General features: G+C 48.0%; 13 protein-coding genes across 13 annotated transcripts; 8 read left to right on the forward strand and 5 right to left on the reverse strand.

The window, feature by feature from the left end:
- Nucleotides 1-729: 729 nt before the first annotated feature.
- Nucleotides 730-2,814, forward strand: EDB93DRAFT_322106 (uncharacterized protein). Its single transcript, XM_041456083.1, has 8 exons — nucleotides 730-872; nucleotides 930-1,174; nucleotides 1,224-1,322; nucleotides 1,372-1,467; nucleotides 1,519-1,866; nucleotides 1,928-2,330; nucleotides 2,383-2,449; nucleotides 2,506-2,814. Exons 1-8 carry the CDS (start codon nucleotides 796-798, stop codon nucleotides 2,623-2,625), a joined length of 1,455 nt encoding a protein of 484 aa, XP_041308641.1. The 5' UTR covers nucleotides 730-795; the 3' UTR covers nucleotides 2,626-2,814.
- Nucleotides 2,815-2,955: 141 nt separating this feature from the next.
- EDB93DRAFT_1249606 (NdufA6 NADH-ubiquinone oxidoreductase 14.8 kDa subunit) lies at nucleotides 2,956-3,470 on the reverse strand (the record flags this gene model as incomplete). The annotated part of the gene is made up of 2 exons (XM_041452887.1): nucleotides 2,956-3,002; nucleotides 3,059-3,470. The coding sequence occupies 2 exons, from the start codon at nucleotides 3,468-3,470 to the stop codon at nucleotides 2,956-2,958; spliced, it is 459 nt and encodes a 152-aa protein (XP_041308642.1).
- Nucleotides 3,471-3,638: 168 nt separating this feature from the next.
- EDB93DRAFT_1240166 (casein kinase substrate phosphoprotein PP28-domain-containing protein) lies at nucleotides 3,639-4,595 on the forward strand (the record flags this gene model as incomplete). Its single annotated transcript, XM_041451724.1, has 7 exons — nucleotides 3,639-3,654; nucleotides 3,715-3,754; nucleotides 3,818-3,871; nucleotides 3,952-4,227; nucleotides 4,277-4,319; nucleotides 4,376-4,484; nucleotides 4,540-4,595. The coding sequence occupies 7 exons, from the start codon at nucleotides 3,639-3,641 to the stop codon at nucleotides 4,593-4,595; spliced, it is 594 nt and encodes a 197-aa protein (XP_041308643.1).
- Nucleotides 4,596-4,739: 144 nt separating this feature from the next.
- EDB93DRAFT_322225 (armadillo-type protein) lies at nucleotides 4,740-6,495 on the reverse strand. Its single transcript, XM_041456084.1, has 9 exons — nucleotides 6,467-6,495; nucleotides 6,298-6,414; nucleotides 6,116-6,244; nucleotides 5,940-6,062; nucleotides 5,774-5,890; nucleotides 5,592-5,723; nucleotides 5,416-5,538; nucleotides 5,090-5,365; nucleotides 4,740-5,038 (listed from the first exon to the last, which is right to left on the reverse strand). Exons 2-9 carry the CDS (start codon nucleotides 6,302-6,304, stop codon nucleotides 4,884-4,886), a joined length of 1,062 nt encoding a protein of 353 aa, XP_041308644.1. The 5' UTR covers nucleotides 6,305-6,414; nucleotides 6,467-6,495; the 3' UTR covers nucleotides 4,740-4,883.
- A 904-nt stretch (nucleotides 6,496-7,399) lies between these two features.
- On the reverse strand, nucleotides 7,400-8,862 carry EDB93DRAFT_1053462 (uncharacterized protein; the record flags this gene model as incomplete). Its single annotated transcript, XM_041444718.1, has 9 exons — nucleotides 7,400-7,460; nucleotides 7,511-7,747; nucleotides 7,804-8,013; nucleotides 8,069-8,215; nucleotides 8,271-8,311; nucleotides 8,367-8,419; nucleotides 8,475-8,554; nucleotides 8,603-8,760; nucleotides 8,809-8,862. Coding segments are annotated over 9 exons (1,041 nt in total), but the record flags the coding sequence as incomplete, so codon positions are not given.
- Nucleotides 8,863-9,677: 815 nt separating this feature from the next.
- On the forward strand, nucleotides 9,678-10,064 carry EDB93DRAFT_1051174 (uncharacterized protein; the record flags this gene model as incomplete). Its single annotated transcript, XM_041444682.1, is given in 3 exon segments — nucleotides 9,678-9,754; nucleotides 9,766-9,913; nucleotides 9,951-10,064. Coding segments are annotated over 3 exon segments (339 nt in total), but the record flags the coding sequence as incomplete, so codon positions are not given.
- Nucleotides 10,065-10,216: 152 nt separating this feature from the next.
- Nucleotides 10,217-10,929, forward strand: EDB93DRAFT_1249609 (uncharacterized protein; the record flags this gene model as incomplete). Its single annotated transcript, XM_041452888.1, has 3 exons — nucleotides 10,217-10,426; nucleotides 10,509-10,744; nucleotides 10,809-10,929. 3 exons carry the CDS (start codon nucleotides 10,217-10,219, stop codon nucleotides 10,927-10,929), a joined length of 567 nt encoding a protein of 188 aa, XP_041308647.1.
- EDB93DRAFT_322358 (Non-heme 11 kDa protein of cytochrome bc1 complex) lies at nucleotides 10,861-11,826 on the reverse strand. The gene is made up of 6 exons (XM_041456085.1): nucleotides 11,502-11,826; nucleotides 11,310-11,440; nucleotides 11,176-11,187; nucleotides 11,103-11,121; nucleotides 10,995-11,053; nucleotides 10,861-10,941 (listed from the first exon to the last, which is right to left on the reverse strand). The coding sequence occupies exons 1-5, from the start codon at nucleotides 11,652-11,654 to the stop codon at nucleotides 11,015-11,017; spliced, it is 354 nt and encodes a 117-aa protein (XP_041308648.1). The 5' UTR covers nucleotides 11,655-11,826; the 3' UTR covers nucleotides 10,861-10,941; nucleotides 10,995-11,014.
- Nucleotides 11,827-12,441: 615 nt separating this feature from the next.
- On the forward strand, nucleotides 12,442-15,402 carry EDB93DRAFT_1249611 (OPT oligopeptide transporter protein-domain-containing protein; the record flags this gene model as incomplete). The annotated part of the gene is made up of 16 exons (XM_041452889.1): nucleotides 12,442-12,741; nucleotides 12,790-12,832; nucleotides 12,885-13,396; nucleotides 13,449-13,532; nucleotides 13,581-13,631; nucleotides 13,679-13,734; nucleotides 13,790-13,835; nucleotides 13,888-14,152; nucleotides 14,201-14,302; nucleotides 14,353-14,454; nucleotides 14,510-14,524; nucleotides 14,575-14,780; nucleotides 14,839-14,981; nucleotides 15,036-15,070; nucleotides 15,126-15,189; nucleotides 15,240-15,402. 16 exons carry the CDS (start codon nucleotides 12,442-12,444, stop codon nucleotides 15,400-15,402), a joined length of 2,187 nt encoding a protein of 728 aa, XP_041308649.1.
- A 278-nt stretch (nucleotides 15,403-15,680) lies between these two features.
- On the forward strand, nucleotides 15,681-18,761 carry EDB93DRAFT_322387 (OPT oligopeptide transporter protein-domain-containing protein). Its single transcript, XM_041456086.1, has 13 exons — nucleotides 15,681-16,123; nucleotides 16,174-16,728; nucleotides 16,780-16,863; nucleotides 16,915-16,965; nucleotides 17,027-17,082; nucleotides 17,130-17,446; nucleotides 17,508-17,588; nucleotides 17,638-17,739; nucleotides 17,795-17,809; nucleotides 17,863-18,211; nucleotides 18,261-18,295; nucleotides 18,347-18,410; nucleotides 18,461-18,761. Exons 1-13 carry the CDS (start codon nucleotides 15,851-15,853, stop codon nucleotides 18,621-18,623), a joined length of 2,145 nt encoding a protein of 714 aa, XP_041308650.1. The 5' UTR covers nucleotides 15,681-15,850; the 3' UTR covers nucleotides 18,624-18,761.
- On the forward strand, nucleotides 18,762-19,837 carry EDB93DRAFT_1141159 (peptide methionine sulfoxide reductase MsrA). Its single transcript, XM_041449302.1, has 4 exons — nucleotides 18,762-18,937; nucleotides 18,998-19,246; nucleotides 19,294-19,356; nucleotides 19,406-19,837. Exons 1-4 carry the CDS (start codon nucleotides 18,832-18,834, stop codon nucleotides 19,618-19,620), a joined length of 633 nt encoding a protein of 210 aa, XP_041308651.1. The 5' UTR covers nucleotides 18,762-18,831; the 3' UTR covers nucleotides 19,621-19,837.
- Nucleotides 19,838-20,194: 357 nt separating this feature from the next.
- EDB93DRAFT_1249614 (uncharacterized protein) lies at nucleotides 20,195-21,236 on the forward strand (the record flags this gene model as incomplete). The annotated part of the gene is made up of 3 exons (XM_041452890.1): nucleotides 20,195-20,313; nucleotides 20,366-20,960; nucleotides 21,009-21,236. 3 exons carry the CDS (start codon nucleotides 20,195-20,197, stop codon nucleotides 21,234-21,236), a joined length of 942 nt encoding a protein of 313 aa, XP_041308652.1.
- Nucleotides 21,237-22,787: 1,551 nt separating this feature from the next.
- Nucleotides 22,788-24,569, reverse strand: EDB93DRAFT_322646 (uncharacterized protein). The gene has a single exon (XM_041456087.1). The coding sequence runs from the start codon at nucleotides 24,493-24,495 to the stop codon at nucleotides 23,242-23,244; it is 1,254 nt and encodes a 417-aa protein (XP_041308653.1). The 5' UTR covers nucleotides 24,496-24,569; the 3' UTR covers nucleotides 22,788-23,241.
- Between the last annotated feature and the right edge of the window lie 101 nt (nucleotides 24,570-24,670).

Below are 24,670 nucleotides of genomic sequence, written 5' to 3' on the forward strand. Positions count from 1 at the left end.
TTTGGGCCAAACGAGAAAACGAAAGGCTGAACGGAAGATTTTCCAGAAAGGAGGTTGACCCGCTTTGTCTGATTTTGTCAGGGTGATGGCGTAAGTATGAGCAGGTCGCTGTGCAACCAGGATTTAACCACATGACACTCGCCTGCGTGCCTAGGATGGCCCTTTGCTCTGTTTGTCAAATTGAATCGTACGAAGTATTGAAGGGGTTTTTTTGTAGGATTTGAGTATTCAGGCAGTACATTTAATTTTGGACAAATGGTAATACTTCTCGAGAAATTATGTGGATGTTTAAACTTGTCTGAAGATTATCGTCTGTGATCAGTCTTGCTCGTTGTCCACTAAGCTTGTGTCCAAGAGGCTGTCGAAACGAACTATCATCGCTGTTGATGATTAATATTGCAAAGTTGTTGTACGGGAATATAACGCACTGTGCAGGTTAAATATGTTAGCCTATCATTGGCCCCAAAGGGTAGCTCGTGGGATCTCTCTCTTCACGGAGCTAACGAGACGCTGCTCGTGATTCGTGACGGACGTGTTGTTTATTGGTATGCAGTGGGCCATACTGGGCGAACCTGTAAACAGGTAAGATTTATATTTATATAAAAGTCGCGAGCCTTCAACTCGGTAGGAAAAAGAGACTGCAAATGATAAGTAAGTAAAGCAAAATAGACTATAGTCAACGACGCGGACAATCTTGTATCACATGATTGACTTTCACTTATCACATGACTTCAGTTCTTGACACGCCTGGGCTAGCTTAGCTTTCTCTTTCTTCTACTTATTCGTAAGCTCTAGATGTTGCCTGTATCTGTGGAGGAGAGCAAGGCTCAGCGTATTCAGAGACAGCAGGCACGATTTAGGGATCGTGGAGGGTCAGTACTAAGTCCCTGCTACCTATATATTGAACTCACCTCAATCGTCCTCTGAAGTGCATTTGTTCCTTCGGAAAAGAATGTCCTTAAAGATATTCTGTTGGCTCGTACTGTTTCTGGAGAGTCCCCTTCAAAAGTGGCCACAAAGTCACCCTATCGCCACCAAAGCCGTAGCACATCAAAGGCTAAACGCAACAAGACGACCAGTAAAGCCCAAGGGAGTCCTACCAATGACAAGGTTTCACGCTCAAAAGCCAACACAAAGGCGCCAGCGGGCTTCATCAGTGAAAACGCAGCAGCAGGTGTGTATCACTACTTCATGCGCGACGTCATCGGTCGATCATCGTGAAGGTCCCTCTACTGAGTCCGGAGGCAAAATCTCGAAGGCGAAGACAAAGAAAGCAGGTCCTACTACTCGCAAGGGTAAAGGCAAGGTCAAAGCTACTGACGGTTAGCTTCTCTTCCATTCTGCTCAGATTATTCCCATATTAGTTGTCAGGTAACGATGTCTCAGAAGCAGAAACAACCAAAGTCAAACCTGCTCCAAACCGCCGAGGACGGCCGCCGACAACCAAACCTCAAGCTAATGATCATGGCACGTCCATCAACATCATCTTTTTGCATATGTAGACGATTATTCATCCAGATATCGATGCTGATGCTGAGCTATCAAACTGCAAGACGCGGGTAGCAAAGCCAGAGCCACCCGATATATCTAAAGTCAAAACCAAATTAGCGCAGGTACCTCGATCAGACGACGAAGGCACCCTGGTAGAAGCTCCCCGACTCAAGACACACTCTAAACGCAAGCCTATCATTGTCACAATCGATCCCGATGACGAGGATGCGCCCATGCCTGACAATAAACCTGCAGCCTCTGAGCCTCGCGCGATTCCGAAGTCTGCTCACAAACGGCCTTCCGCCAAAGATGCTCCACTTAATCGGGCACAAGCCAAACGACGCACAGACATTCGCAAGGAGCACTCAGATGAAGGTGACATTTTCATACATGTATGAAACGCTGCGAGCATCATCTCAATACTTTCATTTAACAGCAGAGCCGACAAATCCTTCTCTGGTGCCGAAACGTTCAAAGTGGACAGAAGTCGATGAGTCTCCAAAATTGATGAAAACCAAAAATTATGGATCTCTGACCGTTGATGTCCCCGTGAAGAAGTCGTCCACTAACCCCAAGCGCAGCGCGCCTGATGACGATGTTGGCGGAGATACGAAACAGCCTCTCAAGAAGCCTAAAGTGTCCAAATCTCACAGCGCTAAATCTCTATCTTTATCTGTTGCGATATCGAAACTTGATCTCGAAGACGCTGCTGTCAAAAAACCTACAAAACAAGACACAAAGAGGAAAAAGGCGTGCCCACAGGAATCGGATGACGAAGATCGCATGCCTGTGAAATCTGTCTCAAAGAAAGCAAGGTTTGATGACGAACCGAAGGCAGTGTACGTTCTATTGCAAAAACTGGCTAAGCGCTCCAATAATCTGCGATTTCAGCGTGTACATTTCCTCCGAGAGACACAAAGAGAACGCCCTTCCTTCGCGAAAGTCAAGAACGGGGAAGGTTGGTTCTATTTATATAGCTAGTGTCCTGATCTTTTCTCACAAGCCTGTTTATAGCCCAACTCCAAGTCAAAGTCCAGAGGTCCGCCGAAGGATGTCCTAGACCGCATCAAGGCAAGCGCAACGTTGCATCGGATTGACGATAGCGAGCCGGACCCGCTTGACTGCCTGTCATGACCATGTTCGCTCGCGAAGAAATCTACATCATGTATCAATCATATACGTACATTTACTAACACGCTAGCCAATCGATAGTATCTTCAGAAATGTTGTCAATAATATTTGCTTTGTCACATCTGTCACTGCTGATACACCTTGTAGAATGTGTAGGCGCCTGCAGGTCACTTTAAATCCAAGAGGTGGGCTAAAATAGTTGGACAGCAAAATGGCCGCGCAAGTGGTGCATTATGCACCCATCAATGACGTGTAAATCTACACAATCAATGCCTCGAAAGGAGATGGCGGTACCAGAAGGAAGCAAATAAATCATTCTCATCTAAGTATGTTCTATACAGTGCCAGATGCAGCGGGAAGAACAGCGTCCTCGTCACGACCTATCGTGGTACACCATATGAGCGGGATCGAATACAAAAGACAAAGTGAAATTCACCCTCATAAAACTTCTGCAAGAACGTTCGTTGTGGCCGTTGACGATTTTGGAGCATAATCCCATATATATGATCCGGTTGTTTCCAACAGTTCAATGTCTCCTGCAATTCCTGCTGGCCCTTGAGCAATAACACCTCGATGGCGCGCTGGTCTGTTACGTGGCGGTTTTCCTCGAACTTTTGGCGAATTGATTGGCGGAGGTAGTTTGGAGTGATGTTCAACGCATAGATTGAACAAATCTCAGGAGCCTTGAAGGATCGTTCGGTTAATGTCGGGTGGAAAGCTAGCTCAGTCGGTAGTACACGTACAGCACGGACCCATGCCCTGTATAGGTCAATAGCTCGAAGGCGCGCTTCTCCGCGGTTGCTTGAGACGCGCGTCATCTGCGCGAGTCGGGAGGGTATTGTGGTCATAGTCGGCTTGAACTCGTACTGACTGGTATAAGCGTCGTTGCAATTGCAGAGTGGAGCTGCTGACATAAGCTTTGCCCCGAGTCACTGACTTTGGCTAGTTGTTATCTATCTTATCACGCCTAAAGGCGATTCTTGACTCCTCGCAAGCATCACACCCAAGAAAATAAGATGGTCAGAGGCTCAGGTAAACAGTCATTTCCGACTGGGATCAAAGATGGGTTATCTTGAACACTTTATCATACAGGCAAGTTTAAGACCAAGCGCGGTGGGGGGAGGAATTTCAGGTGCAATTTCGCCCATCGTTTGTCATCCCATCGTCAACGCTGAATAGCGTTGTTTGAACTTAGTAAACACCTTGAAATTGACGAGAACGGAACTGCTGTGTCGCTTGATAAACGATGGTGAGTCTTTTATTCTTGGGAGATAATTATGGCATTCGGTTCAATGGTTTGTCCTGATCAGGGCTCGTCGTGATCAAGAGGGCGAAGGAGGAAGACGACGACGACGAAGACAAGTTGGAGGAAGAAGACGAAGAGGAGGAAGAGGAAGAAGAGGAGGAAGAAGGGGGTGGCAGTGTCACACAGCCTGAGCTAAGTCGTGCTGAGCGGAAGGCGCTCAAGAAGAAACAAGCGGACCAGAAACAAACAGCGGAGGGAGAGAGCGATACAGATGCAGATCTAATAAACCCCAACCACGTCGAGAAGAAGATGAATATATCTGATCTTGCGGCACCTCGTGAGCTAACCCGTAAAGAAAGGTGAGTGTTTACGCCTCGGTAATAATGTCGTTGACCGTCTATTTCTCAGGGAGGCGAAGGAGAAACAAGAAGCCAAGGATCGCTACTGGAAGGTCAGTTTGAATTGCCGAAGTGACATATTGTGTTGTCTCACTACCGTCGACTATAGCTACATCTTGCTGGAAAGACCGATGAAGCAAAGTCTGATCTCGCTCGCCTTAAAAAGATCAAGGAGGAGCGGGAGGCTGCTCAAGCCAAGAGAAAGGCTGAAGCCGAAGGTTCGCTGCAATGTCCCCACAAGTCATTTACACAACGGTACTCACTATCCCGCAGCAAAGGCCGCAGAGATAGAGGCCAAGCGCAAAGCAGCCGAGAAGAAACGTACTTGATTCTGACATTTCAATCGTTATCAAGACTCTGTAATACATGGTTTCTGTAGTCATGTGGGGCTACATTTCCGCCTCATCAATTGCCCATCCAGCCAACATGGCCGTAAGCCCACAAGGAATGTAGAAGACGCAAGATAAAATCGCAAGGGAATTCACCAAGGCACTGCGGGCAGGCATTGGGTGCACGTCTGGGAACTTCAGGGCACCGTGATGGTGATGGTGATGGCCGTTCTCCATGGCTGGAAATAATATGTCAAGCATCTTGTGGACATCCTCTAATGGCAAGCGTTATGACGTCAGATCCCCGTAATGTTCGAGAAAAAAGCACAACTCACCTTCACGTGGGTCTGAGCCATGGTACTGTAGTTTTCTGCTCTTTGAGAAATACCCGCTTCGGGCAAATTTGAAATCTTCGTGCTCTCGCACACAAGCCCGTACAGTTTCTTCAAAAATATTAAGCATGTATAAGGCGCCTATTGTGCGATGCAACATACCGTCATGAGATAATGCCAAGAGAGCTACCGCACCGCCAACGACGCGATAAGACCGATCATGCACCAACAATTTCAGTATCTGCGGGATTCCGTACAAGATGGCCGATTGGAACTCTTGCATGACAAACGTTTTTTTCTCAGGATCCTGAATCCCGTAAAGAGTATGAAGTGCCATTGCAGCATTCCTTTGTGAGTCCCACTTCTGGTGGTCCAAGGCTGCCACTATGGCGCGGAATATGGGAATCTTAGCTCCTCTAATCAGCTCTCTCCCATCGGCTTTACACTTTTCTCAGTATAAATTATCATGCATGAGGATGCACGCTCACGATAGTCGGACATGATGTCCAGGAAGTCAAATGCTGCATGATTCAACGCTTGATCACCCTTTTTGAACATGGTACAAAGGGCGGCTGTTGTATGGGCTTCGAGAACCTCTGCCCTCAGTTCATCTATAAAAGTGTTGAGATCACGAGAGAGGAAACGCAGCAGCGCACAAGCTTACCGTTGCGCATGAGACTGCTGAGCACCTCTTTGCCAGGTTCATTCTCGACCGTCGCATTAAAAGATCCTTGTTTGAGAGCGGTGACGATATAGTCAGGAGCGGATTGCCCAATCATAGCTGTTCTGATGTTTTCTGGATTGCATTGAGAAAGATTCAATCACGACATCACGTGAAGAACTGACCGTAGTCCAAGATACGAGAGAATGCATAAGCCGCAAACAAACATTTCTTCTGGTGTTTTAAATGATTGACCAACGTAACAACGATACCTTCCTCAATTGCCCGATGTCGTATATATGCTGAAAAAAGCTTGGCGGCTGAAGAGACATTATCGTATTAAAAACTCACCATGCTTGAGTATAGACAACGTCGCAAGTATAGCTCCGCTACTTATTTCGTGCTTTCGGCTTTTCATCATCGACACCAAGTTCTTGACATGCCCATTGTTAATCAAGTCAACCTGAACGTCAACTGGAGAACGGCTAATCAGGTACCGTATATGAGTGCAAGTGCATATGCCGCACCATGTTCCGCAAGTTGGCCAAGGATCTGGATGGCGGGATCCTCAATATCAGTCAAGCGATTTTCCAACATGTTGACCAGAAGTGCGAGAAAACCACTTTCTGGTTTGATTAATTGCTCGCGGAATTCATCTGTATCTTGTGTTAAGTACGTCAATGAAGCGACAGTGGCATAAGAAGCTTACTATGCATTGCATATGCACATATGAGATTGCCCACCGGCGGCGAGATGTAAAAGTCGTGTTGCTTCAAATGTTTGATGAGCGTAGGAATTAGAACTAGGACCTCAGCTTGCGCGCTTGCTGTAACGGGTTGTCAATCGTACGGCTGCGTTCAAAGAAGAACTGAAAATACCGTCGTGGACTAGGGCAGTAAGTATGCGTAAGGCGGCTACTACAATTTCTTCGTCTGCGATAGGTCATGTCAACTTGAATGTAAAAGGTTCCGATCAAAAACTCACGTGCGCTACCAAGAAGATCGATGATACTCTTCGCGGCCTTTTTTGACACAGTCGGTCGATGCACGTCTGAAGATATCCCACAGTCACGAAATGAATATCGGTCCGGTAGGCCGAATTACGAACCATGACTAGCGAGCAACGACAAAGTCTGTGATGCATGAATTTGCACCATCAACGACTCGGTTTCGGAGACCCCTCCGAGGTCTAGTACACGCTGGAATGTTGCTTCGCTCAAGATTTTATTCCCTACCGCAGCATGCTTGACTAGGGCGGGAAGGGCTTTGCAAGCCCGAATCTGATCGATATCGTCCTTGCTGTTCAGCATTTCCAACACATCAGTGGCTGCCTTTTCCAAGTATTCCGCGTCAAGTGTAGGCACTGCAAAGAATAAGAAGACGTCCATGTGATAGGTTGACCGTGTCTTACAGAGCTCGCTCAGTGCAACGGTAGCACTGACACGTACTTTCGGATCGTCGCTGCAACGGACTAACCTATCTAACCGGCTCTCCCAGCTGTCCGATTTTTTAATCGCAGCCCGTCCTTGGTCTGTAAGGTACTTAGAAGACAAATCACAATAAAGAAATAAAACACCCACCAAATGAAGCCATGAATGCTAATCGGTCAACTGCGTCGAAACACTCCACTCCATGTAACTGGATATCTCTTAAAAGTGAGGGCACAGTCGATGCGTCAAAGATATCCTTTTCCCACATCTGACCCAATTCAGCAAGTCGTTTTTGACTGGCTGGATCATTCCAGTACATCAATCCTGGCCAGACGTCGAAGTCCCTCCAGAATTTAGCCTTGGCTCGATAGTTGCCTTTGAACAGGACAGAAGCATGAATCTTCTGTCCGGGGAGGATCACCCGAGGCGCGCCACGGTGGAGCCTTGAGGAGACTCGAATGAATTCGTCGATGCACAGCGAAAAGCTCACGACACGTACCCGAACGCGTGATCGTCTTGAGCGCCATAAATAACTCGCTTAACAGGAGCGAATTCGAGGAACCACCACATTCTCCTCAGTGATTCGAACGTCCTTTTCTGCAAGTCATCCATCTTCCAGACGACTTCTGTGGGCTTCATCCTCAAGCCTGCTTCGACGGCCTCCTTTCGCATCCATAACAATGGAATGTCACCTGATTGAAGCTTCTCGTTGAGTCGATTGCCTCCACCACTAGAAATATCCGTTATTGAATGAAAGATGGGGATATTTCAATGCATTTGACGTACACGTCCGAGTGGCTACCTGCAAACCAGACCTCCTTGATGCGATCGGAATGGGATCCTTCTGTATTTGCACCGTGAATATACTCCGGAAGGAATTTGACTCGCCGCTCGTCCAAAGCAAGAGCATGTCTAAAATAGCACATATGATGGTCGCCGTTAGTGGTCGAAGGTAGGGTCTTTCCCCTTACAACGCCAACCGAAGAAACGGTATCCCTTGACATGAATGAATAAACAGATACCATCCATATTCCAAAGGTCGAGGGCTTACCATACGCCGATGAAATGTATGTGGACGTGTGATCTGCAGAATGTGCTTTTGAACGTTTCAGCAAGTTCATTCGCCCAGGCGTGTTTGCGCCGAGATTTTTTTGTCTTTGACGCCTTTTCATCTATTTTTGAGTATAGCTCGAAGGCGCTGGATGTCGCCAGGATGAGAAGGGAGCGATGGGACGAGATGGGACTGTGCTTACAATGGTATTTGCTCGTTGTTGCCGGGGAGGATCAAGCCGACCTAAAGTTTTTAATAAGATCAGCGTCCTATTTTGGTTAGTATACAGGCGACTCACGCGGTGTATCATTCCAGCAATCGCTCGGGCCTGGTAAGCGCCTCTGGAAAACCCTGTGGCGACTTAATGTGACCCGAGGCATCGTTGCGTGGAGCACAAGAACCTTACCGAAAAGATAGATTCTATCACCTTCCCTATAGTTTTCTGATATCCATCGATAGGCTGCCAGAATTACTGTTTCGAGATTCCTGAAAAATTGTTTGTTAATGGTTATGAACTCTAGGCGGTGCACGTACCAAGCTATAAGCAAGTCGACCTTGTTGCTCAGCCAATAATGAACATATGTGAGAGAGCGCCACGAGGGGCGCGCGTGGGTGCCGATTCCGCTGTTGTAATACGTGAGTTGGTCTTCAGATTTAATGAGTTGGCTGTAGAGTTCGACGACATTGGTGTTCTGGGCAGTCGTGGTTAGCTAAAGGAAGTGGGTTGAGTAGATACGCACCTTGAGTCCAAACCTGTTCGATGAACCATCAATACAGACTACTAAATTCCTGCCCTCCTTGTGTTTGGCGTACGGACACGTGTATTTAAATATAGGGTATATTGGGGTGGTAGGACTTGCAGAAGGTACATCAGTTGTGCTGGTGACCAGCGACTCTGTCACGGAGGGGAGCATGGTTAGAGCTCCGCATGGGATCCCTGAACTTATTATGCATTTGTTGAGCGCTAGAATATGCGCGTACTGTATCAGATTTAGGCAAGTGCGTGATGGTTCCCGAAGAAAGATTAGCGCTATGACCAATTCGACGCCTAAAAGTGTCACTGGCCTTGCAGTGAGCTACACCGTTTATGTCAACGCATTCATGATGAACGTTTGATCAGACCATTCTAGAATCAGACTAGACGATTTCACGGTGGGACGGATCGTGAGCGCGTGAGCCTTCGAAAAGGTCACCAGCATTAAGCTTCATTAAGGGCGTCGACGCTTCGTTTTTACATAAGTCCGCCGCCCAAGGAGGCGTTTGTTTCCAGCACCGGTCCATGTCAACCTAATTGGGCTTGTACACCCCCTTTCATGTTTTGGCTGTACGGCAGCCCTACTTATTGTGAGTCACCCGCCCGTCATGGGCATTGGGCTGTGCCCCATCACAATGGGCTGTGAGCCTGTCTGCTCACCCGAACTACATCATTGCAGGCTGTGCTCGTTTCCGCGACTCTTCGCCTTATTGCTACTCTTCATCCAATATCAATATCGATCCTGAACCTATCATCTTTGGGCAGTCTTCTTGACCAAGTCAAGTGTAAACCTTACGTAGGGATACCCAGGTAGAAGGGTTTGTCACGCGGTGTCTCACCGCGATCATCGACGAGTCAGAATATTGGGTGTCGCATAAATGTTACCACTGCAAGTACTGCAACATTTATATAGCAGATGGTGTTCCATCTACGTTGCATCTAGGCAGCACGACGAGGATGGCATGCGTCACAAAGGTAATTTCGATCGCATCGTGCGCGGGCTGTACAAGGTTCACGAGAAAGCCGTGAAGGATAGGGACGACTCGGAGGAGAAGCGTGAGATGGAAAGAATTACCGAAGTGCATCAATTTGTAATTTCTCGCCACTCAGGCCGCCGCCGCATCGTAGTTACTGGACTTGGGGAATTCGCATGGTACTCCTGCTGCAACACCAGCGCCGAAGAAACCTCCGGCTAAACCAACCAATCCGTATACCAAATACTCGACGGCTGCATCGCTGGGATTATGGATATGCCACTCCTGATGCCGACTGAGCTAAAGCACGCGGAAGCGAATATGAGAGTGGCAGTATGTTCCGAATTACACATCGGCATCTCCTGCACCGATACGAAATGAGGCTCGTGTGTCCGATGTCGGAGAGACGGCTGGGTCTTCATGAAACGTGCATCACTGGCGCTGGTGGACGATATCGAGGACGAGCGTGTTTTCAAGCTAAGGAAGAAGACGGTCGCCATTGGAATTGGAGAATTATACGACCCGGGACTTGTACCTGACAAGCTGAAGATGAAGAAAGGGGAGCCAATGGAACCACCACCTGCTTCGTTGAGGACTGCTGCTGTCAACAATATCAACATGGGTGCTCAGGTATCACAGCACACGAAGCATCGTCAGAGCCACCCTTGGGCCTGCACTTTAATACAAGCCACTTGTCTTATGATTTAATCAGGGAGCTCTTGCCAAACAACACCTCAAAGATAACCCTGTTTTGAAAATGACGCATCTGCACAAGGATAAGATGACGGTAAGCCTGACTGCCTACGGCATTTGGCACATCGAGCCGAGTCCCCGTCTGTATGCTGGATTGCTGATTACTCTGGAGAGGCCAATCCAGGTGCACGCGGTCCCAAACGGTCCAGCGGACTCGAGTCCCCGTACTCCACGAATCTCAGACTTTCTGGCCAGGTCAATCATGCACATAAACTGGATAAATGGAACAAAAACCACATAGTAATAATGCCCAGTTCAGGCGAGAGGATAGCCCGACAGCAATACGAAATGATGATTTGGGCACATCTACCGATCAACATGACCCTCAGCAGGATATAGTGACAGGACAGATCAATGGTATTGCTCCTCGAGAACGATAGCGTGTATTGTAACTATAGGGACAAACAACTCAAATACTGGACAGGAGCAGGACAGAAAAACGCACTGTAGTATTCACCCCAGCGTCTACTTGAGCTTGGAGAACAATTTTGGTGCGGCACAAGCCTGAGTAGAATATTGAGTGAGAATCCTCAAGGGTACAGAATATACATACGTCGGCACAGTGCATCATGCTGTATATTACGCCGTTAACTAAAATGTCAAGGAGATGAGAAAAGGCGACTCACTGGACTGCATATGAAGTAAGTCGAAATAGGAAAAATCAATATGAATGTCATGTATATAACAGCACAAGTGACCTACATCTATGATCACAGCATATAAGTGTCATGCAGAGATCAATATTCAAATAACAACTCACAGTTCCTCCACACAGTCCTCGCCTTTAAAGCCTTGTCCAGATTGTACCTTCTCCTGACAGTGTTCAAAATGTCTCGTTAGAGAAGCGCATGCTGCCGAGTTTTTGCACTCCTCTATAATAACAGGGTGGATCTATAGACCGGAGTCATATCAACAGGAGAAGACGGTATTTGTATCCAGAATAGAGACATACGTCCTCGGCTTCCACTTCCTCTTCCTCAGACTCTTTCGATGGTTCCTCCGCCTCAGCAACTTCTACCTCCTTGCTTTCATCTTCTGGCTTCTCCTCCGGCGCGTCACCGTGCACGGTGTTGAAGAAAGACGAGAAAAACGATGTCATCGACATGGACGCGACCGACTTTACAGTTAGACTTTACACGAAAGAACAACTTCCGCGAATTTCCGGGTTGAGGGCTTAAGGCGCCGCTTCAACCCATCTACACGGCTACGTCCGAGAATAATTGGTGTATCAATCACGATGATGATCATAAACGATAACTCTAGAAGTTATACGACTATGAATCAAATCATGCAAATCCTCAATCTACAAGTTGCAATATTCTGGGACGCATCAATGCTTCTGAGGCTGTTGTCATCGATTCCGAACTACATACAATCTGGTTATCTTGAACGCCAAGGCCACCTTGAACCTCTGACGGGCTTCCGCACTCAGCCTGCCTCGTATTAAACCTGCGCACTTATGATTGTGACAGTCACTAGTAAGAGGTTGAAGTATGGGAAATCTAATCTCCAGTATCTAACGCATCATCATACCAATCATCTCTGACGTTGGTCCACGCACGTCGCAGTGACAGTGAGTGCCTGAATCTTCCTGTCTTCGTGCTGATAGGCTTTAATTTCGCTGTCATTTATGACTACGTTTCATGTGGTAGGCCTACCTAGACCGCGGGCACACGAACATCCTTTCAGGTGAACTCGAAACAAAAATAGTCTTATCGACGATATGGGTGAACTGATTGCACTATGCCACACACACACAGCTCGCCAAGACGTTTTCTTTGACAACAACATCCACAAGGATGTGGGACACCTGATGTTCTCAAAATGTGATGCCAGATAAGAATTTTCATAAAAGCTCGGATCAGCATAATCCAATATCGTCTCTGTGCGACATGACTTCCAACGGCATCCATCAGAGTGGTATATCCAGCCCTGACGACCCCGCTTTTTCCGCTTTGAGTGAGAAGTATTCGTCATCAGCTGCTGGTGATGACATCTCCGCGGTCGAGCGCAACTCTCAGGATGATGATGAAGAATTCGTGTCTGGTAGACGTTTCATTAATACCGACGATCCTTTCCCCATCGATCCCAACTCTCCCGTGGAAGAGAGACAGCTGACCGTCAGGGCTCTGCTTGTCGGCTGCCTACTCGGGGCAGTTATCTCCGCAAGTAATGTTTATTTAGGTTTGAAGGTCTGTATATATCTTTTGGGAAATTTCGAATTCTGAAAATGCATATAGACAGGGTGGACTTTCGGAGCATCGCTATTTGGATCAATATTTGGTTTGATTGTTCATATGGTACGGCGCTAGCGTCACTTACCGTTGATGTGCAGGTTTTGCTATCCTAAAACCCTTTTCTACCGCAGCACCGCGCTGGCTTGGAGGCGGCTATTTTGGTCCCAAGGAAAATAACGTGTGTCAATCTGCAGCGTCTGCTGCTGGTAGTCTTGGATTGCTTTTTACCTCTGGCTTTCCTGCTGCGTACCAGCTCGGTCTCCTCGGTGCAAGCCCCCGAGATGATATCGGTCGGCTATTCACGTTTACTATTTGCTGCGCTTTCTTTGGGCTTGCATTTTCCATCCCGCTCCGGAAGTTCTATATTTTGAAGCTAAAGCTCGTGTTTCCTTCTGGTGTTGCCGCAGCGTACACGATTCGCTCGCTTCACGTGGGCAAAAACGCTGCGACAGACGCCAAGAAAAAGACCAAGGCATTGCTGATCTCTTTTTGTTTTGCGATTACTTTGCGTGTCGTCAGCGAATACGCTCCCGGGCTTCTTTGGGACTGGCATATCTTTTATGCGCTGAATCGAGTAGGATGGAAATATATCATTGCTGCAGAGAGTTGGGTCAGTCTGTGCTGTTACACGAGATATCAACTTGTCTTCTAAAGTACAGCAGGGATGGATTTGGGAATGGACGCCGGCATTCATCGGCGCAGGGATGCTCACAGGAATCAACTCATCATACAGTTTCTTGGGCGGTGTGAGTCCGTGTTATGTTCTGCGTGCCTATCTTATATAACGCCTGCAGAGTTTCCTTGCGTGGGCTATCATTGGACCTGTTATTGTTCACACGGGCAAGGTGTGCACAGAACCCCTTACTCACTGGAGTATCTGACAGGATCACAGGCTTTCGGTATCCCAGCAGCTACATCCATCCCTGGGCAGATGAACTATGCATCCATGTACGTGATCTTCTTCCTTGTTCAAGTTCATCTCAGTCGAACCAGTTATCTCGAGGTCTCTGACTGATCCCATTAATCATCCGTCGCCGCGATACTGGCTGGTAAGTGACTATCTTCTAAAAACCGTAGATCCAATGTATTCATCATGTATAGGTATGGCCTGGTACACTCATGTTACTCTGCACGAGTTTCACTGAGGTCGCCTGCAACTGGAAATCTATCTATTCGGCCGTGAGCGGTGCGATAGGTACACTCAAGGGACGTTTCAACGGAGATTTATACGAAAAGAATAATGCAGAAGAGATCCTGGATCCTGTACCACCTGAAGACCGCGTTCCACTATGGCTCTGGGGCGGTGTGCTCGTCGCTAGCATCGTGATTACATGTGCTGTCATGGGTGTCCAGTATGGCCAGAACAGTTGGTATCACAATTCTAGGTAAGACACGACTCCTTCATGATGACCAGTGCTTGAACGTCAGAGTTTAGCTATTGTCTTCGCATTTATGTTTAGCTTCATTGGATGCGAGAGTGCTGGACGCACAAACATCAACCCTGTGACATCTATTGGTGAGTGCATCTGGGAACCTGTGATTCTATACTGACATGTATTTCGAAAGGTAATGCTTCCCAGCTGGTTTTTGGTGGTATTGGCAAAGGGCAAGGATACTCAGTTCAGAGAGGCGAGCTCTTGAATTCGTTATCGGGAATGCTTGCTTTAGGTATGTATCGGGCATCTATAAAACACTGCTCCTCACACGTATGCGTCATTCCTAGGTGCTGCCGAGCAAGGTCCGTATATCATACTTTGAGCCGCTCACAGATACTCATTTGTCACGTAGCCGCTGATATGATTGGCGATCTCAAAGCGACTCATCTTCTCAGAGCCTCCCCCAAAGCTGTCTTCTGCGGTCAGCTGACTGGCGCCATCGTGTCTATCTTCATGGCCGCTAGTGTCTACGTCGTTTTCTCGACTGCATATCCATGCATCAATGATCTCTCCTACACTACTTGCAGTTTCCCGACACCTGATGTACAATCTTGGAGGGTGGGTTCTTATTCATGAAATTGTACCTTTCATTGCATGCTACTGACTGGCTCAACAGGCAGTTGGGGTTGCGGTTTCATCATCGACCCTTCCCATCCCACCATCATCAGGGTATACAGCAATAGGATTGGGTATCGCGGCTGTGATTTCGGTTATCGCGAAGCATACTGTTGTCCCGCCGAAATATCATAATTGGGTTCCGTAGGTTTCCCTGCATCTTACCCCAAAACGAAGCCTTACAAATTGGACATTCAGGAACTTCAATGCCATCGGCATCGGTTTCATCATGAGTAAGGAAAAACACTTCTAAGCCATTGAATACTTCTAATGCTATCACACTCCAAGATGTATGCACCTATCCCATGGCTATGTTCTTCGGCTCGACGATCGCTTTCTTCTGGCGTAGAAAGTAAGTATTCTTCCCCGCTGCATTTTGATAACTTCACAGAGGCTCTTCAGGTTCTTCAACCACTATGAGATGTACTGCTTCGCTGTAGCTGCCGGGTTCATTGCTGGGGAGGGCCTGGGTGGCATCGTGAATGCAGTGTTGACGATTACGGGAGTTTCTGGTGCTGTACATGGAACGACAATTGGATGTCCGGGGGGAATATATTGCGGTTAAGCACCAGTTGTCCTATCGCTGGGTGGCGTTGTACTAATATGTAATCTTCATGCTGGGTTATGAATTTGACGAATGCTCAATCACTGCATGATTTCGTAGACAGGGTTCATTTCATTTCACTGGTTGGTCGTGTTATATTTCAATCGCAAGCTCAGCGATTTTGGCTGACAGAACTATCTTGGACCACCGCAGCAGGTGAGCATGTGCACTTTTTGATTTCCTGCTGTCAATCAGATGCCACGGGAAAGAAATAATCAGATGGGCTTCCGTAGGATTCTACAGCTGACTTTTACTGTTCCAATAATACGACTTATCACCGAAGTACCTCTCACTGATAAGACCAACCTCATGCCTCGCACATCGGCATGAACGAGTCGAGGATAGTATATATATGTCGCCTCTCTGAGCAGTGGTAACCTCAAGTCCAAGTCTGCCTAGTGACCCAATCATGGCGACTGCAGCTCCTCAAGACCAGGACCAAATAGCCTATGTGCCCTCTATATCTTGTTACTCGGAGGAGAAGAGCGCCGTCATTGCGGAGATTACCTCCGTGTCTGGTGACTCCAAAGAACCGCCTGCACAATTCTTGAACACCGATGATCCATTTCCGGAGAATCCTGATGCCCCTGTTGAGGAGCAACAGCTAACTGTTCGAGCCGTACTGGTTGGCTGCATATTGGGAGGTATTATCGCTGCCAGTAACATCTATCTGGGTCTCAAAGTCAGTTATCCTTCCAATATATCAATCCTTGCGCTCATCCTTTCACGCAGACGGGGTGGACGTTTGGCGCGTCATTGTTCGGCTCAATCTTAGGCTTCGCGATCCTGAAACCACTCTCAACAAGCGCACCAAAGTTTCTTGGCGGGGGCTATTTTGGGCCTAAAGAGAACAATGTTTGTCAATCCGCTGCTACGTCAGCAGGAAGCTTAGGGTTGCTCTTTACCTCTGGTTTCCCTGCCGCATACCAACTTGGGCTACTGAGCGTTAATCCCAAAGACGACTTTGTCAGACTAATCACTTTTACGATTTGTTGCGCCTTCTTTGGTTTGAGTTTCACTCAACCGCTGAGGAAGTTCTACATATTGAAGTTGAAACTCGTATTTCCCTCCGGCGTGGCTGCTGCATACACGATTCAATCTTTGCATGCGGGCAAGAACGCAGAAGCGACAGCGAGGAAGAAAACCAAGGCGCTGTTTTACTCCTTCATCATTGCTATTTCTTTACGGGTGGTCAGCGAGTATGCTCCAGGATTGCTTTGGGATTGGCACGTTTTCTACGCTCTCAATCGAGTTGGGTGGAGTTCAGCGATCGCTGCTGAGAGTTGGGTGAGCATTGTCATCCGTTATAGGGATGTTTGTCTGATTAGCAGCCGAAAGGGATGGATTTGGGAGTGGACCCCCGCGTTTATTGGCGCAGGGATGCTCACAGGCATCAATGCCTCTTATAGCTTCATCGGCGGAGTATGTGTTGTTACTATGACTGCATACGTCGCTGACCGTTGAGGTATTCAGAGTTTCCTCGCTTGGGCTGTTTTGGGTCCTATAATTGTCGCTAAAGGCATGGTCAGTGCAAGACTCTTCATATGTCGTCACATGCTGATGATCATTGAACCATCCATGACAGGCTTTCGGGATCGCTGCAGACTCATCTATACCTGGGTACATGAATTATATGGGAATGTGGGTCATCTCTTATTTCCTCTGTATGGAAATCTGACTTGTAGCAGGAGTCTTCAAGATCCGATAACCGAGCCATCTCCGAGATACTGGCTGCTCTGGCCTGGCACATTAATGCTTCTCTGCGCAAGTTTCGCAGAAGTAGCATGCAATTGGAAGTCTTTATACGGCGCAATGCGCTCCGCTTTCGGAATGCTCCTGCAACGATTTTCAAAAGACGGTGTAGTGGAAGATGTCGTGGATCCTGTACCCGAGCACGAACGCGTGCCTTTCTGGGCTTGGGGTTCTGTGCTTGTCCTCAGTACGATCGTTACATGTGTCGTAATGGGCGTTCAGTTTGGACAGAACGTTGGTATTACTCTCCTTGGTATGTCATCGGCGTGTTAGAATGATTTCAAGGAGAAGTTGATTTGCCTTGCATCGTACAGCGATCGTCTTCTCGTTCTTGTTCAGTTTCATTGGCTGTGAAAGTTCTGGTCGGACAAACATCAATCCTGTCACATCAATTGGTAACTTTGTCGAATTGTCAATTTGTTCAGACGCTAACATCACTCACAGGTAATGCCTCGCAGCTCATTTTCGGAGGATTAGGGAGGGGTCAGAACTACGCCGTCAAACGAGGCGAACTCCTGAACTTGCTTTCTGGAATGTTGACCCTAGGTGAGTAAATCAATCATTAGGTATGACGGGTGCTGAAATGTCGTGAATCAAACAGGTGCCGCGGAACAAGGTATTCCAGTTTTATTGTAAAACTTTTTGAAATTGTGTCGACGTGCGATTTAGCTGGGGACATGATTGGCGATCTTAAAACAACACACCTCCTCCGCGCGTCCCCAAAGGCTGTTTTCGTCGCTCAACTCTGTGGAGCTGTAGTATCAATTTTCATGGCTGCTGGTCTCTATGTCGTGTTTTCCACCGCTTACCCGTGCATCAACGATTTGAGCTACGCGACATGCTCCTTCCCCGCTCCTGATGTGCAGTCCTGGCGGGCAGTGGCCGTTGCTGTGTCTTCGAGCACGTTGCCCATTCCACCGTCTTCTGGATATACTGCCATCGCACTTGGATTGGCAGCCGTCATCTCTGTCGTGGCCAAGTATACTGTGGTTCCTCCGAAATATCACGACTTCATACCGTGAGTGATTTGCCATCGTGTTCCTGCTTTATCTGACGTAGAAACGAAGCAACTTCAATGCTATTGGAATTGGGTTCATAATGAGTATGTGATTTGTATCTCGGTGATTGGCCGTTTTCAATGCTTGCTTTGCAGACGTCTGTACGTATCCTATTGCGATGTTTACTGGCTCGACTGTTGCATTTTTCTGGAGAAGAATGTAGGTCTTCTTTGAATACTCTTAGTTGTTTCGTCTGACATCTCGTGGAGGTTCTTCAACAACTACCAGATGTATTGTTTTGCTGTGGCAGCGGGTTTTATTGCAGGAGAAGGTATCGGTGGTATCGTGAACGCCGTTTTCACGATTTCAGGGATCTCTGGGGCAACATACGGAACATCTGTCGGGTGCCCTGGCATGATTTATTGCGGATAGATGTTATGTAGTGCTATACTAAGAGTCTAGGTAGACACATGGGACATATTGTATTATTGTTATCATTCCCATGTGAACGTCGGACACGCTGGAATCGACGAAAAGGGGTCTAGTCGCATGCCCTATATGACATCATCAGGTTAATCGGCACCAATAATAATATTATCATTATGAGGCCAGCACGCAGCGGTGTTGCACTTCCCACCTGATGCTTAGTCGTCTCAATCACATTCGTACCGCCTTATTTTCTTTCGCAACGCCTGCAATGTCACATGCAGTTGATACGTCTCATTATCGTGCCGCTTTGTCCTCAGGCAAGTACTTATTGCACCTTCGAAATGTGTGGATCTAACCGAGAATTTTCATCAATACAGGCGCTCATGCTCAAAGCGAGATTGCCACATTCGCTGCGGGATGTTTTTGGGGTGTCGAACATATATTCTTGAAGGAGTATCCTCCTTCGCAGAATAAGGGCATTCTCAAGACGAGCGTCGGATACACCGGCGGGCTGGAGAAAGCTAAGAACCCGACATATAGAGAAGTGTGCACTGGGACAACCAATCATGCTGAGGCCTTAAGAATTGAATTTGACCCTTCCATAGTCCAGTACGGAGAGCTCGTCGGTGAGTTTGCAGTTCTAGTTCTATCAATCAGCCTGATCTGCTGCCAGAGTTTTTCTACCGTACCCATGACCCGACTACACTAAACAGGCAGGGCGGTGATGTGGGCACTCGTACGATTGTTCTCTTGATATCATGTTTAAAATCCTAATTGTCGAGCAGAGTATCGCTCTGCAATTTTCACACATTCACCTGAACAGAACAAAGTAGCGGAGCAAGTCACGCGCAAGGTACAAGAGGAACATTTCAAGGGCCAAACGATCGTGACGGAAATTGTAGAAGCTGGGCAGTGGTATGATGCTGAAGAATATCATCAGCTATATTTATTCAAGGAACCGGATGGGTACCAGTGCCCAACACATAGGAAGCATTGGTAGATGAGATTGTTAACAGTGTATTAGAATTGACGAATGTACAGTAAATACTGAAGCCCACGAATTGACCATCAAAAGCCGCCATCAGAGTTGTGGTAGCCCGTCCCTTTACAAATGTAACAAGGAGGTGGTGCCGAACGGGCGATGTCAATGCGATCCCTGCATAGGGTCCGACTCAACTCTCTGCACCGTCATTTCTCGTCATTGGCGGTTTTGATTGTGGAAGGATGAAAATCAAAAATATGTTCGTCGCGAATGTTATAAGGCGGAGGCGTGGGAATGGATGCGTGTGAACATCGCTTCCATTTTGGACTTATGCAGTCCAACTTTTATACGGCCATTGCATCTTGCAGTACTATTTTGTGCCATGACTCGGAGCAGCTTGAATTTCGCTGTAGCTTTCGAACGTACTAGGTTTGACGACCGAGATCGTGGACCCGTCTGCAGGCTCATCGTACTTGACTCAATTAGTGACAGATGCTTACCTAATTTCCACTGCAGTCTCGTCACCAAGTAACCAATGCTCACGCGCTCAGCTTGGTCAATCACCCACTACAAGATCGAAGTATTCTAATCGATGCCAGCTTCTCATCGAGTCCCCCAGGATAGCCCAGTTGCCGCATTTTTAACCGAATATGCTTCTGACACTGAGGTCTTCGTTAGCCATCATGACACCACTGAGGCGAGAAGCCGAAAGTAAGTCGCACCCTGGGGCTCGAAGACAAAAAGACTTAACTTTTCATCACAGAAAACACTTCCTCTTAATGCTGGGTGCCAATCTTGCATGGTCTTCTCTACTTGCCAAACGCGCATACGGCGCTCTGTACCGCTACGGCATCCTGTTTATCCTTGGGAAAATATCACCAATACTCGAGACCCCTCCTCCTGCAGTGAACTGGCCATTAGCAGGTCAATTGTGCCTTGACATATTTTTATTGTCCGTGTTGCTGCCCTTGATGAACAACTTCGTCTCCGTCGCAAAGCTGCGGTACCATCATGGGTTTCCAAAATCTGAAATTATTTTCCGAAAACCTAGTTCGGCAACCGTTGCAAATATTCTTATTCAGCCTCCGGAAAAAAGGGATGATTACATGAATGATATTCTGCGCCGTGCCGTTGATCCCGAGGAATTTAAACAGCCAACTTGGGGTATGCCTTGGGATGAGTGGGTCATGGATTTTCGGGCGATGGGGGTTGCATACGAGGCGGACAAAAAGGGTCTAATCTCTATAGATGTGTGGAAGCTAGGCGTATGGATGAAGATGAAGGACGGTTGGACCGTAATTGAGCACGGGAAAGCCGGTCACCCTTTGAGTCAAGCTGGTATGATGGAAAAGCTTCAAGTACGTAAGGTACCGTCTCATGTTGCGCGCGCTCATGATGATTTTCAGCGCAAACTCACTGCCATGGGCAAACGACACGTGTTTACTCAGATAGTGGAAGTCATCCAGCTTAAGACTGTTGCGAAAGACGGAACTCCACTACCTGTCACCGAGGAAGTGGACACGATCATTGCGGATATTTTTCGCCGGAATGAGATTGATTTTGCGCAGTTGACGATCGAATTGGCCACAGAACCTCCCCGTTTTGCAGCCAACTCGTCAAAGAAGACGCAGTAGATATGCCAATATCATTTTGAGTATTTAGAACGTGAGTCTGCTATGCTCCACAAACTAGCTGGATATCTTCAAATTGAATACCTGTGTAGGTTATGGGTACATCTGGATTACCACGACAAGTAATATTATTTTTTGTTTATCGCGGGATGTCCCTATCGGTGAAGTGGCGCTCTCCTGAGCACGTTGGCATCGAGCCACTCGGGCTAGGTTATACCCTATCACGCCGCTAGGCATGAAGCAATGAGAAGAAATGTACATCGGTCCATTGTATCAACAAAACAGGGACACGTCAAAACTGAATGACCTTATCCTTCGACGTGGCAGCCGACAAATTGCATTACCTATAAGCCGCTTATCAGCAACCAGAAGAGATAGAGGTCAAATTTAACGCTATTCAATCGCCAGACTAGCATCGATACCTTTGTTTGGGACATTGCGCTTGCACGGCTTGCACCAGCTTCGCTGGCCTTTTCGTAGCCCATTTATCTCAGGCATTTGCGAGGGGCCCATCGCAATTGGTTTTATGATTATCAGCTCGATGTCCTATGCTCACAGCGAGCAAAATAGGGCGTTGAGTACTGATGTAGGTTTATATTATGTTCAGGCATCGTATCTTAACTGATTACGCTCGCAGCTCTTTGAGTGGGATAGGTACTCGTGGTTTCACCACGTCTCTGCTCTTGATGGATTTGGGCCACACGGTGCTGAGATTATATCTGGTTTTGATCAGTTCTGGTTCACTGCATATCACAACTCCAGGATTTGCGCCATAGCGATGGTAAAGCTGCATTGTCAATGCGAGCGACACCAACAACGTTTGAGCTCATGATCCTTACCTGGCATCTTGACTCTAATTACTGCAGTCTTCTACTGACACGCCAACCACGAAATCTTCTGATGTTCAAGTCCTCGCTCGTTTTTAGGTCCTTTTCCCTGACCAGTGCATAGTTTTGACCCTTGCGGAACGAGCAGTTGCGATCTGGCGCTTGAAGGTACTCCGTTGCACTGGAGTCCGCACAGGTGGGAACAGTACCGAATGGGAATGGATTTTCCACGCAGTATAATTGCAGAGATGGTACACGCGGCTCGTTGTACATTCGTTACGCAATATAATATGTACTCTATACTCATAAGCGATACGAGGAAATGAAGGAACAAAGAAATAAAAATAAAAAGTCACAGGAAGGCGCGATACAAACACGCTGCAAAAAGCAATAATGATCAGGATCAAGCAGAAAAATATAATCTCACGAAGGAAAAGGATGGGCTTATAAAAACACAGGGGGATCAAGTTCCGTATTCGGTATTCGACGGCTGGTGTTATCGACCCCAGCCACTGCTACTCGTACGTCCCCGCGATCGTGGCGGCCACCCGCGCTCTCGTTCCCAATCAAGACGATCACGGTCATAACGATCACGATCAGCAGACGGTCCACGAGGAATGTATTGCGAACCGCTGTACACGCGGCTGCTGGGAGAAGAATATGTCGGTGGATGGGATGATTGACTGACTCTCAGTGCCCGTGGTCCACTGGGTAAGGGGCGCGAAGGTCCGTTCGAGGCAGGAGTGCTGGATAAGGGTGCTCTTGTCGGCGGAGGTGGGCCGCGCCAGGAAGCTGAAGATGACGAGGTGGGTGTAGATGCAGTATGAGTAAAATGAGGAGATGAGGGATGTGAGGCCTGAAATGAGCGGGGCTGGGTTGGAGGCGTATATGATCGGGGAAAGAAATGCAACGACTTTGGAGGAGAGGCGCTTGTGATTTCTCCGTCTTCATGAGAGGGTCTGATAGAATAGGAAGCCGGAGCGGAAGGGGGTAGGGGTGACGAAAGCGTTTTGGGTGATGACTGTCTTTCTGTACCCCTGGTCTGCTGATGCAATGGAGGTGGAGGTGGGTCCGGCGCGGATGGTGATGACCTATCACAAGCACCCACAAGCCCATTGGGTATAGAAATTTCCGGTATCTCGATCTTCGCCACGAGAGAAGCGGGATCTGCAAGTTGGATGTTAGGGACGAGTGTTATCCATGCTACGAACAGATCTCAGGGATGCGACGGGAGACCTTGGCGGGGATAGAGTAGCGCCTCGTGGCTCAGATTCACAGCGCCGCTGACTCTCAGCGGGTGGATCTTCAAGCGTGCAGTCCACTACGTCCTGCATGGCAGAAGAAGCGCCAGGTTCATCCTTTACCCCCTCAACAGCCGTCCGCACATCATCATCACCATCCATCACCACATCCTGCACCTCTCGTACATCCGACATGGTCACTTCCAAATCACGCTCTTGGTCTGTGCTCTCAGAATCTCTCCCCAGCCGCACATCTGCACCATCCTCATCTACGTGTATCCCCTCGTCCCCGCTCTCATCTAGCAACCCCATACCTAGCCCACCAGGCGACTCACACTCTCGCTCCTTCGCCATTTCTTCCCGCTGCTTCTTCTTACGCAGGGCAAAGTCCTTTAGGGACATTTTCACCTTTGGAGGAGGCAGCGGTGACTGTTCGCGCGTGGGTGGCGTGGGTTCATGTGCTGTTGGAGTGGATTCGTGTGTCACTGGCGTGAATTCGTGTATAGGCAGTGCGGGCTCGCATGATGGAGGTGGTGAATCAGAATCATGGAGGGATGACGTTGACTCGCATATCGATGACACCAATCGAGTGGAATTGTGCATGGCTGATGGCATGGACGCATGTGGATGTGGCGCTTCAAGATCTGGTGGGACTATCTTGACCTCAAGAGAAATTCCGTCATGTACAGGGCTCCTATCCCTATCTGACTGTGGTACATCATCCACCGCTGAGCCAGCTGTTTTGTCATCTTCCAACACAGGTGGAGGGGTATGTGAATAAATAGGAGGCGTCGCTTCCCTCCCCGATTTAAGCGGAGCATGATGAGTGGTCTTCAAGGACGGTTGCCCATCTAACACCTCCGGTGATGCAAACCGCACACGATAAGGTGGAGAAGCGCTGGACGTCGATGGATTGGATGATTGCGGATGAACGATGACTTGTGCACTCGATGTGGATGGAGGACTCTTACTATTGGATGACTGGTGTGGCGGAGGGGACGATATTGGCATAGGACGCCTGGACGAGTTTGTCAGAGGCACTCCAAAGAGGGATGGTGACCCGGAGCGCATATCAGGCAGAACGGGTGACAGAAGAGATAGTTTTGAGAATGTTGCTGAGGGCGAGACGGATGCAAATGCGACGGAGGAAATGGTGGTGGGGTCGAGAGCTGCCGGCATTGGTGGTGGTGGCATTTGACGGATGTCTATGAAGGGAGAGGGTCAGCCAACATGCGGCACACAGGAAAAGAGATGCAAAATACATAACAGAATTGTCCAAAGGAAAAATGAAGCTTACCAGAAAACGTATCGGTCACATCAATATCCATTCCATCCACCGTGCTCTCTGGGGATGGCGGCGAAGGACTGT

Source organism: Suillus bovinus (assembly GCF_016758785.1).
Source record: "Suillus bovinus strain UH-Sbo-P2 chromosome Unknown EDB93scaffold_21, whole genome shotgun sequence".
Taxonomy (NCBI): Eukaryota; Fungi; Basidiomycota; class Agaricomycetes; order Boletales; family Suillaceae; genus Suillus; species Suillus bovinus.